The 15801-nt window shown below is 43.2% G+C and overlaps 4 protein-coding genes across 5 annotated transcripts; 2 read left to right on the forward strand and 2 right to left on the reverse strand.

Moving 5' to 3' along the window:
* The first annotated feature begins 440 nt into the window (after window positions 1-440).
* Window positions 441-3566, forward strand: imp3 (IMP U3 small nucleolar ribonucleoprotein 3). The gene is made up of 7 exons (XM_085804386.1): window positions 441-690; window positions 849-956; window positions 1867-1941; window positions 2027-2106; window positions 2258-2309; window positions 2417-2489; window positions 2683-3566. The coding sequence occupies exons 1-7, from the start codon at window positions 554-556 to the stop codon at window positions 2707-2709; spliced, it is 552 nt and encodes a 183-aa protein (XP_085660512.1). The 5' UTR covers window positions 441-553; the 3' UTR covers window positions 2710-3566.
* sec22ba (SEC22 homolog B, vesicle trafficking protein a) lies at window positions 3246-5315 on the reverse strand. Its single transcript, XM_085804385.1, has 5 exons — window positions 5081-5315; window positions 4549-4658; window positions 4217-4377; window positions 3973-4119; window positions 3246-3874 (listed from the first exon to the last, which is right to left on the reverse strand). Exons 1-5 carry the CDS (start codon window positions 5153-5155, stop codon window positions 3720-3722), a joined length of 648 nt encoding a protein of 215 aa, XP_085660511.1. The 5' UTR covers window positions 5156-5315; the 3' UTR covers window positions 3246-3719.
* A 34-nt stretch (window positions 5316-5349) lies between these two features.
* Window positions 5350-12816, forward strand: LOC146970748 (uncharacterized protein C1orf21 homolog). Its single transcript, XM_085804387.1, has 6 exons — window positions 5350-5717; window positions 6826-6973; window positions 8309-8388; window positions 8794-8864; window positions 9012-9075; window positions 11805-12816. Exons 2-6 carry the CDS (start codon window positions 6883-6885, stop codon window positions 11841-11843), a joined length of 345 nt encoding a protein of 114 aa, XP_085660513.1. The 5' UTR covers window positions 5350-5717; window positions 6826-6882; the 3' UTR covers window positions 11844-12816.
* Window positions 12817-14100: 1284 nt separating this feature from the next.
* tsen15 (TSEN15 tRNA splicing endonuclease subunit) lies at window positions 14101-15533 on the reverse strand. 2 transcript variants are annotated; one of them, XM_085804131.1, is made up of 5 exons: window positions 15393-15533; window positions 15283-15359; window positions 15124-15205; window positions 14667-14802; window positions 14101-14579 (listed from the first exon to the last, which is right to left on the reverse strand). In XM_085804131.1, the coding sequence occupies exons 1-5, from the start codon at window positions 15469-15471 to the stop codon at window positions 14408-14410; spliced, it is 546 nt and encodes a 181-aa protein (XP_085660257.1). In that variant the 5' UTR covers window positions 15472-15533; the 3' UTR covers window positions 14101-14407. The 2 variants fall into 2 exon arrangements, with proteins under 2 accessions (XP_085660257.1, XP_085660258.1); XM_085804132.1 differs by having other exon boundaries at window positions 15283-15356; window positions 15393-15502.
* Between the last annotated feature and the right edge of the window lie 268 nt (window positions 15534-15801).

Here is a 15801-nt window from a genome sequence, read left to right on the forward strand (position 1 = left end):
TGTGTGTGTGTGTGTGTGTGTGTGTGTGTGTGTGTGTGTGTGTGTGTGTGTGCGTGCGTGCGTGCGTGCGTGCGTGCGTGTGTGTGTAAGAAAGGGAGGGAGGGAGGGAGAGAGAGAAAAAGTAGGTAAAACCTGCTAGCTGTTAGCTACCGTAGCTCAGGCGTCGGTCTCCCGTCAGGTAAAAGCTTTATTCCTCAAATGAAGCTCATGAAGTTGTCTCTCCGGTACAGTTATGTTCACCCTGTCATTTTGGATGGGCCAGTTGTACAAGTGGGTGGGCCCAGGCCCGTTAGGCCCACCCATAACGCCGCGCCTGATGTACATGATCAAGAGGCAGACATGATTTGTGCGATAGGTGGAGCTGTCTCCTCTCAGCCTGAGTTCCATACTTTACCTACCTGTCTGTAGGGGGCAGCATCACTTCTATCATTTCACACTACAGCGGGAAAACCGACCGCGGAAGAAGAAGCACACGTGTTTCCTGTTGCTCCCTCGCCTGGTGAAGGAAACAGTCCTGTAAATACGTCGGGTTTCACCAGCAAAGAGCGTGAAAATGGTTCGTAAATTAAAGCATCATGAGCAGAAGCTGCTGAAGAAAGTGGACTTCATCAACTGGGAGGTGGACAACAACCTGCATGAGGTCAAAGTGTTACGGAAATATCGCATCGAGAAGAGGGAGGACTACACCAAGTGAGTGTCTGTTAGCTGCCAAACAAGTGAAACAACGCTTTAAATGTTGAATGAATGCAGGAAAACAAGTGACTAATTAATTGATCCGTAAACACAACAACACGGATACAGTGACACAGTGTTGATGGAGTTGTTTTTCCTCCGGTCCGGTGTGTCAGGTACAACAAGCTGAGTCGTAACATCAGAGATCTGGCCCAGAAAATCAGAGACCTGGACGAGAAGGATGGTTTCAGAGCTCAGAGTACACACAGGCTGCTGGAGAAACTGTGAGTGTCACACACTGTTCATATCCTGATGGACTCACTGACACACACACACACACACACACACACACACACACACACACACACACACACACACACGACATAACCACTGAAGTTTGTAGCTTGAACATCTGTCAACACCTGCACTGTTTTAATGACCATCCAGTCAGGGCCGGCCCTAGGATTTTGGTGGCCCTAAACAAGATTTTTGTTTGTGGCCCACTCTAAGCGTAAACACCAAATCACTGGTTAAAACTGAATACAGACGTGTTTATGCCCTCTGAGGTTTGAGGCCATTTTCTCGAATTTAACATATTTTCTTAAATTTATCTTTTTAAGATACTTGCAGATGTAACAATACTCAAGTGTTTTATGTCTAAATGTTAGAACCTCACCTGTAAGCACACTGAGGCCAATTTGTCCTAGAACACTGTATAAAGAAATAATTTAGGCCAAATGCTGGAAATTTGAGGTCTGCTTTTTGAAAAATTTCAAATCCCTTGTGAAAACACACCTTCAGTCATGAGAATGAACTGTTTTTGGTGCTTGAAATAGGATATGAATACAGTAATAGATACGTGTAGAAAACAAGTCTAAAATGAAATTTTGTAAGATTGTTTTTTAAGCACAAATGTTGTCATTCTGCCATTCTATTTTCACCCAAATGTCTCAAATGTGAGATAAAAGAAGCTGAATATTGACTTCAAATTACATATAAAGCTCATAGCGTGCGTGCAGACCTCAGTATGTTTAAATGACTTGAATGAACCCCGGTACCTTTCTGATCATGTGGCCCCCCACCTAACGGCTGTGGCCCTAAACAACCGCATAGAGTGTTTATGCCAGGGGCCGGCCCTGCATCCAGTTTTCTTTATAAAGTTGTGATGATATCTGTGTTTTCTCCTCACGTCAGATACAGCATTGGCCTCCTACCCACCAAACAGGACCTCTCCCTCACAGAGAAAGTCACAGCTTCTGCCTTCTGCAGGTAAATATTCATCAGTCAGTTCACAGCTGTCAACATCCACCAGCTGTTTTCTTCCCACTCTCATGAAGCTGTGTGTCTCCTGCAGGAGGAGGCTGCCCAGCATCATGCTCAACCTCCGCATGGCTCAGAACCTGAAGACGGCCATCACATTCATTGAACAAGGACGTATCCTTCTGATATTGCGGTGTACTCTTTTTCCTAGGTTATCTATTTTTATTGTTTTGTCAAGCTTTATCCTTTAGTACATTTGAATAACTTTTTCCTAAGTCCAGAGGTAGAATTTGTTTTGCAGTAGTTGACCTTGACTCGGTCTCAGATGTGCGTGTCGGACCAGACATCATCACAGACCCAGCTTTTCTAGTCACAAGGTTGGTTTTCACATTTTCTTTGGACCTGTCAGTCAAAATCATAAAAATATCACAGACAAGTCATCAAATGTTGACACTATTACTGTTTTTTATTGGGTTTTTTTTAGAAATATGGAAGATTTCGTGACTTGGGTGGATTCCTCCAAGATCAAACAGCATGTCATGAACTATAATGATGAGGTAAGTGACTTTCTCAGAATCTGATTACACAGATTTTCATGCAGTTTGTTCTTTTTTTTTTTTTTTTTAAGGAAAATGACCACTTCTACTTTGATCCTGAGTCATAAAACACACACATTAAAGTTACATTCATGATTATTATGGGGATAAAGCATTTTTTTTATTTTGTAAATAATCACTGTTTCTTTTGCAGAGAGACGACTTTGATATGGTGGCATAGGCCCAGTGGCTGACGTCCATTCGTCACACAGGAAGACAGCAAAGGGCAGAAAGACCTCCGTTCTTCTACCTGTGGCACGGATAACTCATCAATTCAGAGTGAAGCTCCCCTCAGCTTGGGAATTGTGGGGAGAAAATAAGTGTTCCCGTCCATTCAGGAGCCATGACTTATTAGAGCAAGGACAAATTAAGTGCACAGCGTTCACTCATTTTTGACATTCATCCAATTATCTTACGTGTGTCTAATTCTGGAAGTGACACGATTCATAGGTGCCTCTTAATTTTATCTTCTGACTCTTTACTCTGAACTTGCTCAGCCTGCGTTGGCACAAAAGTTCAGCATCTCACTTCTATTCCTCTTAATGTTTGCCAGCAGAGCCACTCCCAACATCGACCGTTATCATACTGGTTGTTCAGCGCAGCCTCCAGGGTTGTGTAGGTTTGTCTGTTCTTTGAATGAATGTGTGCGTGTGTATGAGAGAGAGACCAGGGTAATGTTTTTTTTAAAATGCTGTTCATATGTCATACATACAGATGTAAAGTAGAAACAGACAATTTGATAAATATTTAATCATTTCATTAAGACTTTGTTTCAGTGTAAACTTTGAACAATAAACATTTTTTAAGTCACAATATTAAGACTTTTCACCAAACCCACTCTGCATGTTTTTTGTTGTTTTTTTCAAATGCGGTAATCCTACAGAGCTGTGTAAACATCGGTTTGTCACCACCCTCTCTTAATACTCCAGTCAACAGAGTTACTTGAACTCACCATAAAGCATTTTCTTCAACACACAGAAGTTCCATTACAGATCAATGGCTCAGTTTATACTGAATGTATAGCATCAGTCTAAGCTGGGAGGATAAAATGAAAAGCAAAGACCATTTACCCCCGACATGGACAGACTGTATATGAACCCTTTAAGGCACCCTGGTCTATATAGTGGTAATTTAACTGGATCTGTTTAAATGCTTGGTTATCAGAGAGATGTGTCCTGGTTTGAGAGTCCATCAGAGCCACCAGAAGCGCACATAGATGATGAGAGTGAGGAAGAACACCGACACCGCTGCTACCTTGGCGTACGTGGAGCGAGTGTTGAGGTATTTTGCATCGCTGCGGTACTTCTTAGACAAGGAAGTTAGGTTGCTGGCTTTTGTGTCTAGAGCTGCAGGGGAAAGGCAAACATTAAGATAATGTGTTAATAATGTGATAATGTTTAATTAATGTTCCTGTGTCAACAAATAGTTCCTGTACTGTACCTACCAGAGAGAGCTTCTCCTCTTTGCAGAACTTCCTCAATATTTGCCACCATGATTCTCTGGACGTCCTGAAGCTCGTTGTTAATACTCCCCAGGTTCCTCCTGCCTCTGCTGTCGACATAGGTCTTCTTTGTTTTCTGGATGTATGTGTCTGGAACAATGTGTTGTACGAAACAGTCAAGGCTTTTATTCTTTCTGCAGATACACTGACTGTACTACAAAGGGATCACACACACACACAGTCTTACCGAACTCGATGAAAGAGTATGGCCTCGTCACTCTGGGCACTTTTCTGCCATACTGTTCGTAGAACTCATTGTGGAGGTGTTCGAGGTAGGCAAAAGCCATCTTTTTGGGAAACGAAGCCTCACACAGGCACAGGTAGCATATACCCTGAGCTATTAAATAACTTCACACAAAAAGAGACACACGTTTAAATCAGAGGTTATTTATAAAGACTTTACAACATGGTGATGCATGACGTGCCAGACCAAATTGTGCAATATTACAGAGGGAACTCTTCATTAAAGTCGGCTTTCCCCTCTGATAACACCAAACAACAGTACTTGTGGTAACTTACTGAAAGTTCACATCCCCGGCCTCCAGGGTGCAGCGGTCCGGGCTCTGAGCGTTCAGTTTGCGGCACAGCTGCTTGGCTTGGCTCTGGTACTGCTGGAGGTCTCTTCCTGACTGGCAAAGGTAAACAAGACCCAGTCACAGTCAGGACTACGGGGTTTAGGGTTCACAATCGGGGGGGTTGGGGATCGATATCATATTGTATCGCAATATTTTGCATAACAATATTATATCTATGTACATACATAATAAGCATAATTTTAATTATAGGCCTAATAACACGTTAATTGATTCCCACAACACTACGTTAACGTTACTTCGTGTACAGAAACGTTAGTTGTTGACTAAGTTAAACTTTAAAAATGAAGCTTTGGTTATTTAGCAAATTACGTTGTGATAAACTTCAGGATAAAAAATAAAACATCCATGATGGGCAGGTCTGTGGTCACCTCCGTACATAAGTCAGCCATTGTCAAATAACACCTAGTAGTTTGGTGTGTTTAGTGTGCGAGGGAGCAGCTGTGTCTCATTCATACCTGCTCCTCCTCTTGGATGGACGCAGACAGCGGCAGACCGTCCGCCACACGGGCGATGATGGTCAGCAGGATCATGGTGCTGGAGGTCGGTGTCCGGAGCCGTCAGTCGTCTTTTAAGTCGGAGGAAATGAACTATCAACAACTTCGTGTGTTTTCTTTGCTGTCAACTCTGATGATGCAGAAGGAATGAGCTGGACGGAAGCTCCTGGTGCGTCGCTGAAAAGGGTCCGACTGGGAACTGATGAAAAAAAAAAAAAAAAAAGCACCTCCGTAGTCAATTTTCCGCTGCATAAAGAGGAGGGACGAGCGTAAAAAAAAAAAACCCGTAGAAACACAACCGGTTGTTTAGTGGTCTGTGAACAAGAGTAATATATTTTTTAAAATATATATCAGTATTTGTTTGAGTCACTCCGGTCTTTTGTCACTTTAACACAGCACCGGGCCATGAGCTCCAGCAGTCCGACCAGACAGCTGGCAGACGGACTGACTGCACCTCCACTGCTGATGATGCCCGAGCTGAGCCGAGAGCTGCAGATGCTGCTGTCTCTGCTGCGACTCCTCCGTCTGGAGTAAAAGCCTCCCTGAACTCACACCCCAGAGGAAGGAAGGAGCTCCGAGCCATGGATAAATCACAGAGGTAAATTCGCCGCCTTTTTCTCGACAGTGGCGTTTATTTCGCAGCCTTTTGTTTGTTTATTTGGCTCCGTCTGTGTGACAATCGTCTCGGCGTTTTCCTGCTGGCCGTGCAGCGGCTGCTCTTTCCGCATCTTTGTGTAATATCAGCGTAATACCAGTATCGATATCCCTCTTCCTCCCACTGTTGTGAAATAAGACGATGTTGAGCATTTTGCAGCTTTTAGGGGGGGGGGATGCATTCACCTCTTGCATCGCTTGTTTATTATTTGCTTGCCTCCAGTTGAATGAGGTAGCCCAGTGATGCAGCTGCAGCTCATAGCTACCTATAATTAAAAAAAAGAAGTAGCTACACATGAAATATAATAGTGAGGAGGGTGGTGGTGGTGAGTGAGGAGCAGCTGACTCTGCAGCTGGACTCAGCTGTGCGTTAAGGATCAACCAGACCATATGGGGATCAATCACTCAGAGTCTCCCAGAGCACAACACTGAGTCTGCAATCAAGTAATGTGCTGCTCCACCGTGCTGTTATGTGAGCCATATTGCTGCTGCGGGTCCTGCGGGCGGGCAGCACGGTGGAGACGGTGGAGCACTTGTGCGCAGCCACGGTTTTAATCCTCTGAGCGCCGCTGAAAACCCCCTTCATTCACTAATAAAATGCCCCGGCGGCTTGGCACAGTGGCACCGCCAGCAGCTTGAAAGGCCTTATTGTTGCGGTGCAGCTGGCACCGCCGTGCGCACCTTCTGATTGGTGTTTTCTCAGACCGGCGTGTGCGTGACTCATAACCCGGCGACTCCGTCTGCTTTTATTGTCTTATTCAGGAATCGATTGAGATGAGATGAGCCCGTGTGTTTTAATTCAAGGGTGGGGCGCTTCATGACTAATTGATTATGAAAAACGAGTGGTTCACAAGCCGGAGGTCCAGGGGATTTCTTCCTCTGCGTGAGAGGACGGGCTGAGTTCTAGACCACACCGTCCTCCTCTGATGCTCCTCAGATGATTTCCCCAGAGACCAAACCTTTATCAGGGAGATCTGCTCTGCTCTTCATCCACAAAAAAAACACTCCCCGTCTCTAACTTCACATTGTTGCTCTGTCGTACCTGTCCTCAGGTGTGCCTGTGGTGCCCAGGAGTGAGGAGGAGAGAAGCTGAGGAGGAGGAGGAGGAGATGGGCTGCACCTCCGCCAAGCAGGTGTCTGCCGTGCCCAACGGTGAGGAGAGCCAGAATAAAGCCCACAGCAACGGGGACCTCCTGTCTGGTCAGTCTGATAACTGAACTCCTTAAACTCACTCACTCAGAGAAGTCCATCACAGTCTGCAGCTCCTGCATTTTTACACAACAGGTCACATTTAAAAACCAATAAGAAGTTAAGATGAGGATAAAAGCAACTGCCAAATGAGTAAATGCAATATGCCTATAAAGTCAAATAATAATATTAATAAACAGTGTATTTTTATAATTTTTGTCAAGAATTTTAAAAATATTGAACCTTCGACTCATGTGTTGCCAGATCATGACACAGTGTTTCATCACAGCACAGGCAGGTGCACAGCAAAGGTCAAACAGTTCAGGGGCTGTAGTCATGTGAAAATAATCACATAACAGAATATAACTTCATATTATTAAGTTTAAGTTTATAATACAGTTTCTCACAGCATTTTTTTGTTTTGTCTAAGGCAGAAAAGTAATGAGTCCTAAGTAAATATGTTGCATTTTTTTGATTCAGAATTGCTGATTAACGTCTTTAATATTAACATTAAACAACTAAAGATGTTATAGGTAAATGCATTATTTTCTAATTGAATACAACAAATAAAATAAAGGATGCTCACAACATAACTTTATCTCTCTTCCTATCTCCGACAATTGTGAGCAAGTTTACTGTGTCGCAGTTCATTTTTTGAGCATCTGAAGACAGTTAAAAGGTGTGAATGAAACAGTGTTGATGGCTCCATCAGCAGTAATGATGGTGTGTTTGACCTCTGGTCTGACAGACCATTAGTTAGTGCTTTGTTAAAGATAGTTGTGCATGAATCAGTTCCTCAGACACTGTAACACCGTCATCAGACAAATGGAGCAAAAACAAGTGGAGACTAATCAGACCTGTTTGTGCTTTTATAAGAACAGGTTGTTTCCAAAGCACGTCCGCTGCAGTAGTCATATTACACAATATCAGTGTGATGTGTTACAACTGTGTGTGTCCATCAGGCAATCATTACCATGCATCGTATCAGTGTTTTCATTTCCTCTTTGGATATGTGGGAGTGAGATGGAGGAGGGGGTGGGGGGTGTGTGCATGTGTGAGAGAAAAGATGGAGAGGCAGAGCAAAGAGGAGAATCAGACTGACAGCTCATGTGTTTGCCGCTTGCCAACCATTGTTAAGAGGGGATTTAGTCTGGAGCGTGAGAATCCAAGCACATAATTACTTTGCCAAGTACTGAACTGTGAGAACTATTAACCCGGAGGATTGTGCTGATCAGAGTGGCTGTGAGTGGGTCGTCCTCTGCGTGCCTGCCCGCCGGCCTGTGCTGCTGCGTATTAATAAGAGGAGATGTGCTCCTCTCTGCTTCTCTGTCTCCCACTCTGTCACAGATGAGTACAAGATGAAAGGAGTGGAGAAAGTCAAGTACATCAGTGGAGAAGAGGGAGGAGTGGACGGCCAGGACAGCACAGTGTGTGATCTGATTGTATTCTCTTTTTTTTAATTGCAATTAATAGGACGTCTACTGTCTTTAACAATGGTTTCTGTTAGTTAAAATAAAAAAGCCTGTTTGTAATCAAACTAAGCCATGACATAAATTTCATGTTCAGACACGTCTGATCAGATGTTTGAGCACAACACAGCATAAATTTGCATATTAATGAGCAAAAACAGAACAATAATGCTAGAGGATAATGGAGCTTCTATTAATACCAGACATGTGTTACATAAAGTGGAGTGCTTTTACATAGAAATATTTTCCAATAAATCATTTTGTCAAATTTGTTCAGCTCAGATAGACGGCTGTGTTTAAAAATACCACAGTTAGAAAATGATGCAAGTCCACTTCTTGTTTTCCTTGTGTGGTGTCCTGCAGGAGAAAAGTGCGCTCCTGGGTAAAGGTCAACACATGGATGAAACAGGATCAAATGGAAATGAGAAGATACTGTAAGTGTCACCAACTGATGTTGTCTGTTTGTGTGTTGTCTAGATGTCATTAACATACATTTGCATGTTGTGTGTCAGTATCTCTTCACGGTGTCTCAAGTGACATAAGCGAGGCTCTGAGCAGCTGTGCCTTGTTTCCCCCTGCAGGAGCATCCACTCCTCAGAGAGTCAGCAGGAATTCTTCAGGATGCTGGATGAGAAAATTGCAAAGGTGAGGAGAGAGACGAGCCGTCACCGGAGCATCCCTTTCTTTTTTTTTGGATTTTGTGTTCCTCCAAAAAGCCTCTAAATGCTAAGTGACATAATGGAGGTTAATCCCAACACTGCAGCAAAGCTGAAGCAAGCGAGGACACAGCAGATGACATAACAATACCACAAAAGAGCCTCAATCTGTCACGTCCAGTGAATTCCACGAGTGTCGTCTTTCCAAGTAGTGGAGCTGAAAACTCACCAAAACAAGTGTTATGTGCATGTCCAGAGTCAGGTTTAGCTTACTCTTCTTATACACGCACATGTATAGAAAGTGTTTAGACACTTCAAATTTTTATTACATTGACGTAAGAATTCAGACCCATTGTTATGACTCAGTGAATTCAGAGGCTGGGATATGATTTGGAAACACACACCTGTTTATGTGAAACAACACACTGATGATGGAAGAGTCCACCTTTAAGTATAATGCGTGGTCATGTCCAGTCCCTGTCACTGAATTCAGGTGGACTCCACTGTAGATGAAGAAACATCTCCGATATGACACTGAGCCTTCAATCATCATAGCCTCGTAAACCTCCCGGAAATGCATTTCATTTCATTTCACGGGGAAGGTCTGGCCTCATTCATGGCCTGAAACCCTCAGAAGGCCGAGCCAATCAGCGTCACCGCTCAGATTTCTGTGATTGACACAGCACGTTGGCCAATCAGGGACCGACGTCACTACACTGCGCAACTCTTACCACAGCAAACATGGCGGAGCTATCTAGCAGTAGCAGCCTAAAAGCAGCAATAAGGGAAGTTCTTACTGAGATACCATCCATTACAGCAATTAAACAAGAGCAAGAGTCGGCGCTTGTTGAGTTTCTTGAAGGAAAAGATGTTTTTGCTGTTCTTCCAACTGGATTCGGCAAAAGTTTGATATACCAACTTGCTGATTGGCTGAATGGGGTTGTCTGTCAATGCTACTACTCCGGCCCAGCTCCCGCCCACCCCATACGCTTATGGGGGGAATGAGGCCAGACTCTCCCTGTGAAATTAAATGAAATGCATTTCCGGGAGAGGCTGGTTTACGAGGCTACAATCATCATAATAAAATGTCTGAATAGTTACAGTATGTCAGTGTTATATCTAGTTTTACTCTTTATGCCTCCACAGTGGCAACAGGTCTGGGGAATTTAAGTAGTCCCATTATCATCAATGTGATATCTCAATAATGCCTAGTTGCCTACAAACATTCATGTGAACTGATTCAATTGTGTTTGCTCAAAGGTGACAGTGAACTCACAAACTTGATTTTGGCCGTAACTCAAGGATTCCTACTTTTTGATTGTGTTACAATTTGACACAATCATTTAATTAGATAAAATGATAAAGTGATGAGAAGCTTATCCAAAAGGTCAAAGGTTCTACAACCACGCTTGAGGCCTTTATTCAACACTGGAGCTCAGTGGTGGTGTATTGAAATTCCTGTTAACATGGCTAGTTGGTGAGGGCATACACTTTGTCATTAGGGTTGGTGGATTTGAATGTGGATTAACGTGGTCGAGGATAAAATGAATGAATGAATTTGAACAATTTGAACACAAAGCTACAGTATAATGTGAAGAGGTGTTTTCACTGAATTCACTGTGTGAGCCTGGCTGACATATTCCTTCACTTCGTAGAGATCAGACAGTGTGGAGTCGATCCCACATACACCATCCTGCTGCCGGAAATACACACACACCAAATGTGTATTAATCTGCTGCTAAAAATAGTCCCCAACAAATGCCCTGTTTCCTCCTGGTTGAATGATGATTACTAAAAACTACGGTGACCAGCTGATATGGGATTTTTTTAGATGAATATGCTGATCTATTTTTAAAGGTTTATGTTGTCAGAGGGAAAACCTTTGCAGGAAGAACAGAGACAAAGGCAGTCTAATGCGTTTGTAATGGGATTTGCTTGATATGAAATAATGTCTGTGCCTTTCAGCAGCTCCAGTTTACATTCAGTTTCAGTCAATATACTGTACCTTAGGAAGCAATTGTTTAAATGACAGAGCGTCTTTATTAAAATTAGGGGAAAAAGAGTACATGCATTTATTTTGGTTCTTTAAAGGGATAGTTCAACATTTTGGCAAATTGCCATAATCACTGTAGTCATAGCAGTAGGTTTGTTACCTTTAATTGTCGGTGCAAGCTATTTTTAGAACGGCGGAGCAGAGCGGCGAGCTGCTCAGAGCTAAGCTACGGAGGCTAAGGGAATTTCTTGGTTTCCCTCATCAAACTCATTAAATACACAATGCAAAAACTTCAAAACTCTGTCGTGGACAAGTTGTGAGGGTTGATGATGAGTTTGATGATGGAAAACTCAAGAAATTCCATAGCCTCCGTAGCAGCCTCTGAGCAGCTTGCCACTCCGCTCCGCCGTTCTAAAAACAGCTTGCACCGACAATTAAAGGTAACGAACCTACTGCTATGACTATAGCGATTATGACAATAGGCCAATTTGCCAAAATGTTGAACTATCCCTTTAAGTTAAATGTTATTGTCCTCTGTGTCTGTATGATGCATCGTACAGAGGGACCCAGTTTATTTCATTCATTATTGATCAGGACATTTACATGTGATATTTAATGCAATTACCTGTTTTCTTTGTAAAGGTTTCATTAATACTGTGGTGCTTTCTCCCCAGGAGTAAGGACTACGCAGCAAACGTTAACATGTCTGTGTTGTGTGTACCCAGGGCCGGGACTACTGCTCAGAGGAGGAGGACATGACATAGCACTGTTGTCGTGTATCCGTCTGTCTCAGAATGAGAGGAACTGTCATTGCAGTGTTATGAATGGACCGTACTATGTGATACCATGTCCGGGGTGGAACTGCGTCTTGTTCTCACCGTCCCTTGTACACACCTGAGAAGAATGGATTACAGAGTCGAATCAAGCACCTTTTTACCGTCCTGCTCACTACCTGCTCGTCCAATTAACCCCCCAAGAAAGACTGAAACCAAAATCAAAGAGGGTTCTGTATGTTTAAAGTTCTCAAAGCTCTCCAAAAAGAGAGAGACAACGTTGAGGTTTACTTTCTATATGAAGCCATTGAAATGTTGGGATCTTAAGGAATTCTTGTTTTTCTTTCCCTGCTTGGATAACTCCTGAAAGGTCAAACATGGAAGTCATTGAGATTTCCTGTAGACATTCAAAACAGGGACCGTTTCCAACAAGTGGGAATGACCAGCGCTGTTGTTGTGGACGCTGAGTCACAGTGAGAACAATGTCTCTGTCTGCATCATTTTGAGTATTTCATCCTTGAATGCCTCCCTGAAACGTCAACAGGTTGGGAACTTCCTTCATTCCAAGACACAGTATGAACCTCTTTTCTACAGCACGTCGGCCAGTGCAGTGTGTTTCGTCTGTCCATGTCTGTTTCTGTTTCGACGTAGAGTATTTATGTTGAATAAGGCTCAGGGTTGAAGTGTTGTAATCTTTGTCCCATGCAGTCAAGTCCTTCCACATCATTAAGACACTGCTGCACCATTTAAGAAGACACACATGCACTCACACAGCGGGGTCACTGTCGCGCCCCGCCTCAGTGTCCGCTCCACATCAACCCCGCGGCGCCGAGCGGACACTGCTACATCACACACTAGTCCCAGTTATGTACTTCGCTCACCAGTGTTACGTTGTCGTGTTCAGTTTCTATGTTGAATTTTTGTTTTTCTAGAAAAATAAAAAGTGTTTTCGGTAACTTCTCCACACTGCCGGCACTGTTTCAGTTGTTTGAAAAAGAACCAGCGGCACGAGTGAAGCCAGTACAACCTGAGACACAAATCACTTTGTCAACAATGTGCTGAGTGTAGCTCCGACAGGTGTGGTCTTATTGAAAATAAATACCACGTTACTGTGATGATGAACAGTAGGTTACTTGAGTTCGAGGATAGATCCTCCTGGTCGCTCTTAAGAGGTACTTTTCTTTATGTCAGTACACTGTTGCTCTTTTCCACATTTACAGAACCAACAGGCTGTGACACAACCCACTGAATTAGATTAATTGCCATAAAACCTGTAAAATCTGCTGCAAAACCTGTAGAAATAAAGTAGAAGTAAATGACTCCCCCCCCCCCACTGCACGCTGTTTAAAGCTTTATCTGGTATTTAAAAAGCTCTCTGTTTGTATCGTCGTTCGAAGAGTTCAAACATGGACTAAGGACAGGACAGTATGAGACCATCAGTGTTGTAATGGAGAATTCCCTGCCTCAGCTTTATAACCAGGTTCAAACTGAGCGCTGTAACAGCACGACACGACTGACAGCGTCTGAAGTTGGCTGTGATTGTTTTTCTTCTCCTGTGTCAAATACAATGTAAAATAAAATAAACTAATTTAACTAAAAAGAACTAAAAGCTTCAAAGTAATGAGAAATTCTTAGCAATGTAGTTAGTCAGAAGTTTCCAAATGATACTCCAATAAATGTACTTTGTTAACTGTCCACACCTGATTAATGGTAGTAAATGTACAAACTTGTACTTAAAGTTCATTAGTGGATCCAGTTTATTACTGTGGGTGATATTCATCAGATGTTTTTAGCTTTTACAAAACTTAATAAACTGGTCTGTTTGTCAGCTGTTGAGGTAACATGTAAGTGCAGCACAGAAAAGCTGAATATACTGTTATGTATGTCAGGTGACTTTACAAAAAGGGTTGTTGTTAGACGTTTGTCCACCAGGGAGAGCTGATGAGTTTATTTTCCAACTGTAGAATGTGATGGAGGGCACTTCTATGGTAACTAACCTACACAAAGTTCAGTAACTCAGTGCGTTAAAACATTCCTAACAAAGAAATGAACATATAAAATTTACCCTGTTGTCACTCGATACTCACCTCAAGTTGCCTGCTCTCTGTTAGCTGTATTTGTAGTTAATCTCCTTGAATTGCTGTAGTTTCCTGCAGTCAGTTTGATAATTACCCTTTCAAAATAAGGCACTTCTGTTTTTAAAGGAAATTCACAGTGGCCAATGAGTAAACTCAAAGAATCTCCATCAAAACGTTCACATCATTTTATATAATATAAATATAAAACATCAAGATCTGTGTCAGCATCAGTCCAGTAACACTTAGACTCTGCTCAAACCTCCCAAAAACCTGCAGCCAAAGAGTCACAAGATAACCCTCAGTCACAATGAGAGATTTTCTTGAATGTCATTGGATCTCACTGACTGGATGAAGTCAGTGATTCCTCACAGAGAGGAAATCACAGTCTGGACTTCAACGCCACCTGCAGCACCGGAGGGTCCAGCTTCACCTGCCTCCATATGGATCTGTTGTTCCTCTTCTTCTCCCTCCAGCTGCTCACCGCTGCTGACGTCTCTTCCGATGCTGCCGGCGCCCCATGTCCTGAAAGGGGCCTAAAGGGGGGTCAGGGGTCACCAGCCCATCAGTCATCCTCTGGTAGACCAGGGTGGAGTCGGTCGCCACCGCGCACAGCAGCATGGGAAAACCTCTGTCCAGCACCCGTCGTATGCTGCGCAGCAGAGACGAGCGTTACTTACGATAACACAAAGTTGTGAGGAAACAGGAAGATGGTGTTTGATGGAAGAAGTGTCATTACCTGCTGTGGCTCAGAGATCTGTGAACAGGCAGAGGAAGGACGGTCTGGGTGGGCGCTCCTTCCTTCTCCCGCCCCTCCAACAAAACCAGCTGCAGTTCAGGACTCTTCACACAGGAGACCTCTTTCCACTGACGCACTGTGGACAGCAAGACACACAGTGTCCAAGTCAGACTAGAAGCACAGTGGTATCAGTGACTTTGATTCTTTCTTTTATATAGCCTACAATAAGTCAAGTAAATGTGAAATTTAGCTTTTATGGAAGTTCTGTCTTGAAATTTACATAAATCATACACATAGTGCAAAACTATTAAGCTTTTAAACAGAATTTGCAGTATCACGTTTGCAAAAAGTAAAACTGCTGACTTTAATGGCTGAATATAGTAGAAACCTCCACTTCAGTAACCCTCTGCCTCTAGCTTTACAGTCTATAACAGTAACTTCAACATGTCACACTCACCCTCAGACAGGTCCATATACGCCAGGAAGGCCGCGTGCAGCTGGGCGCTGTCCTCAACCTCCAGACCCTTCATTTGCTGATACTAGTGCAGTAGTACAGAAAGTGTGGTTAGTGCATGACTTCGGACGGGGGCCCTGAACGCAGCACGCAGACACTCACCGCTGGATGCTGCAGGATCCAGTTGTGAGGCGGAGGTTTGTGTGACGCGGCCGCTCGGTCCTCTGACATGTTACCTGCTGCTCAACGTAAAAAGAAATTAAAAAAAAAACCTGCTAAACATAAACACAGGTGAAGCACCGACTCAGTGGCCGCGGTCTGACGTCTGACACACGGAGGTTGGCGAAGCATGTGTGAGCTGTGTTTTCAGGCTTTGTCGGCGTGTCACAGTGAAAACTGTCCGGGTGGAAAAGTACATTCTTGAGTTCCGCGCAGCCGCAGATTCAACTTGGTGGAAAATAAAATAAAATAAATAAAATAAGCGATACTTTGTGATTAATTCATTATAAATACAGGAAACATTTTTTAATCTTATATTGTTTTTAGTTAGTAGACTTTATTATCCCCCTGGTGGGCAATTTGCCAGCAAAACACACAAAATAGGATACAAACAGGGAAAAAACAAAAACCTTAAAACTATAAAGTGGTCAGACCAGGGCACATATTCACATACAATTTTTG

Source organism: Trachurus japonicus, chromosome 17, assembly GCF_045865225.1.
Source record: "Trachurus japonicus isolate A0001 chromosome 17, Traja_1.0".
Taxonomy (NCBI): Eukaryota; Metazoa; Chordata; class Actinopteri; order Carangiformes; family Carangidae; genus Trachurus; species Trachurus japonicus.

What these genes read in the sequence shown, in the direction of transcription:
- sec22ba (XM_085804385.1), bottom strand. Translation starts at nt 5,155, where the DNA reads ATGATCCTGCTGACCATCATCGCCCGTGTGGCGGACGGTCTGCCGCTG. An exon ending in GCCGGGGATGTGAACTTTCA is followed by an intron (nt 4,378 to 4,548) that starts GTAAGTTACCAC and finishes TTTTGTGTGAAG; the next exon opens with TTATTTAATAGCTCAGGGTA. An exon ending in ATACTCTTTCATCGAGTTCG is followed by an intron (nt 4,120 to 4,216) that starts GTAAGACTGTGT and finishes ACATTGTTCCAG; the next exon opens with ACACATACATCCAGAAAACA.
- tsen15 (XM_085804131.1), bottom strand. Translation starts at nt 15,471, where the DNA reads ATGCTTCGCCAACCTCCGTGTGTCAGACGTCAGACCGCGGCCACTGAG. An exon ending in GGATCCTGCAGCATCCAGCG is followed by an intron (nt 15,206 to 15,282) that starts GTGAGTGTCTGC and finishes CTACTGCACTAG; the next exon opens with TATCAGCAAATGAAGGGTCT. An exon ending in AGATCTCTGAGCCACAGCAG is followed by an intron (nt 14,580 to 14,666) that starts GTAATGACACTT and finishes TCTGCTGCGCAG; the next exon opens with CATACGACGGGTGCTGGACA.
- LOC146970748 (XM_085804387.1), top strand. Translation starts at nt 6,883, where the DNA reads ATGGGCTGCACCTCCGCCAAGCAGGTGTCTGCCGTGCCCAACGGTGAG. An exon ending in CAACGGGGACCTCCTGTCTG is followed by an intron (nt 6,974 to 8,308) that starts GTCAGTCTGATA and finishes ACTCTGTCACAG; the next exon opens with ATGAGTACAAGATGAAAGGA. An exon ending in TGGATGAGAAAATTGCAAAG is followed by an intron (nt 9,076 to 11,804) that starts GTGAGGAGAGAG and finishes GTGTGTACCCAG; the next exon opens with GGCCGGGACTACTGCTCAGA.
- imp3 (XM_085804386.1), top strand. Translation starts at nt 554, where the DNA reads ATGGTTCGTAAATTAAAGCATCATGAGCAGAAGCTGCTGAAGAAAGTG. An exon ending in AAGAGGGAGGACTACACCAA is followed by an intron (nt 691 to 848) that starts GTGAGTGTCTGT and finishes CCGGTGTGTCAG; the next exon opens with GTACAACAAGCTGAGTCGTA. An exon ending in CACAGGCTGCTGGAGAAACT is followed by an intron (nt 957 to 1,866) that starts GTGAGTGTCACA and finishes TCCTCACGTCAG; the next exon opens with ATACAGCATTGGCCTCCTAC.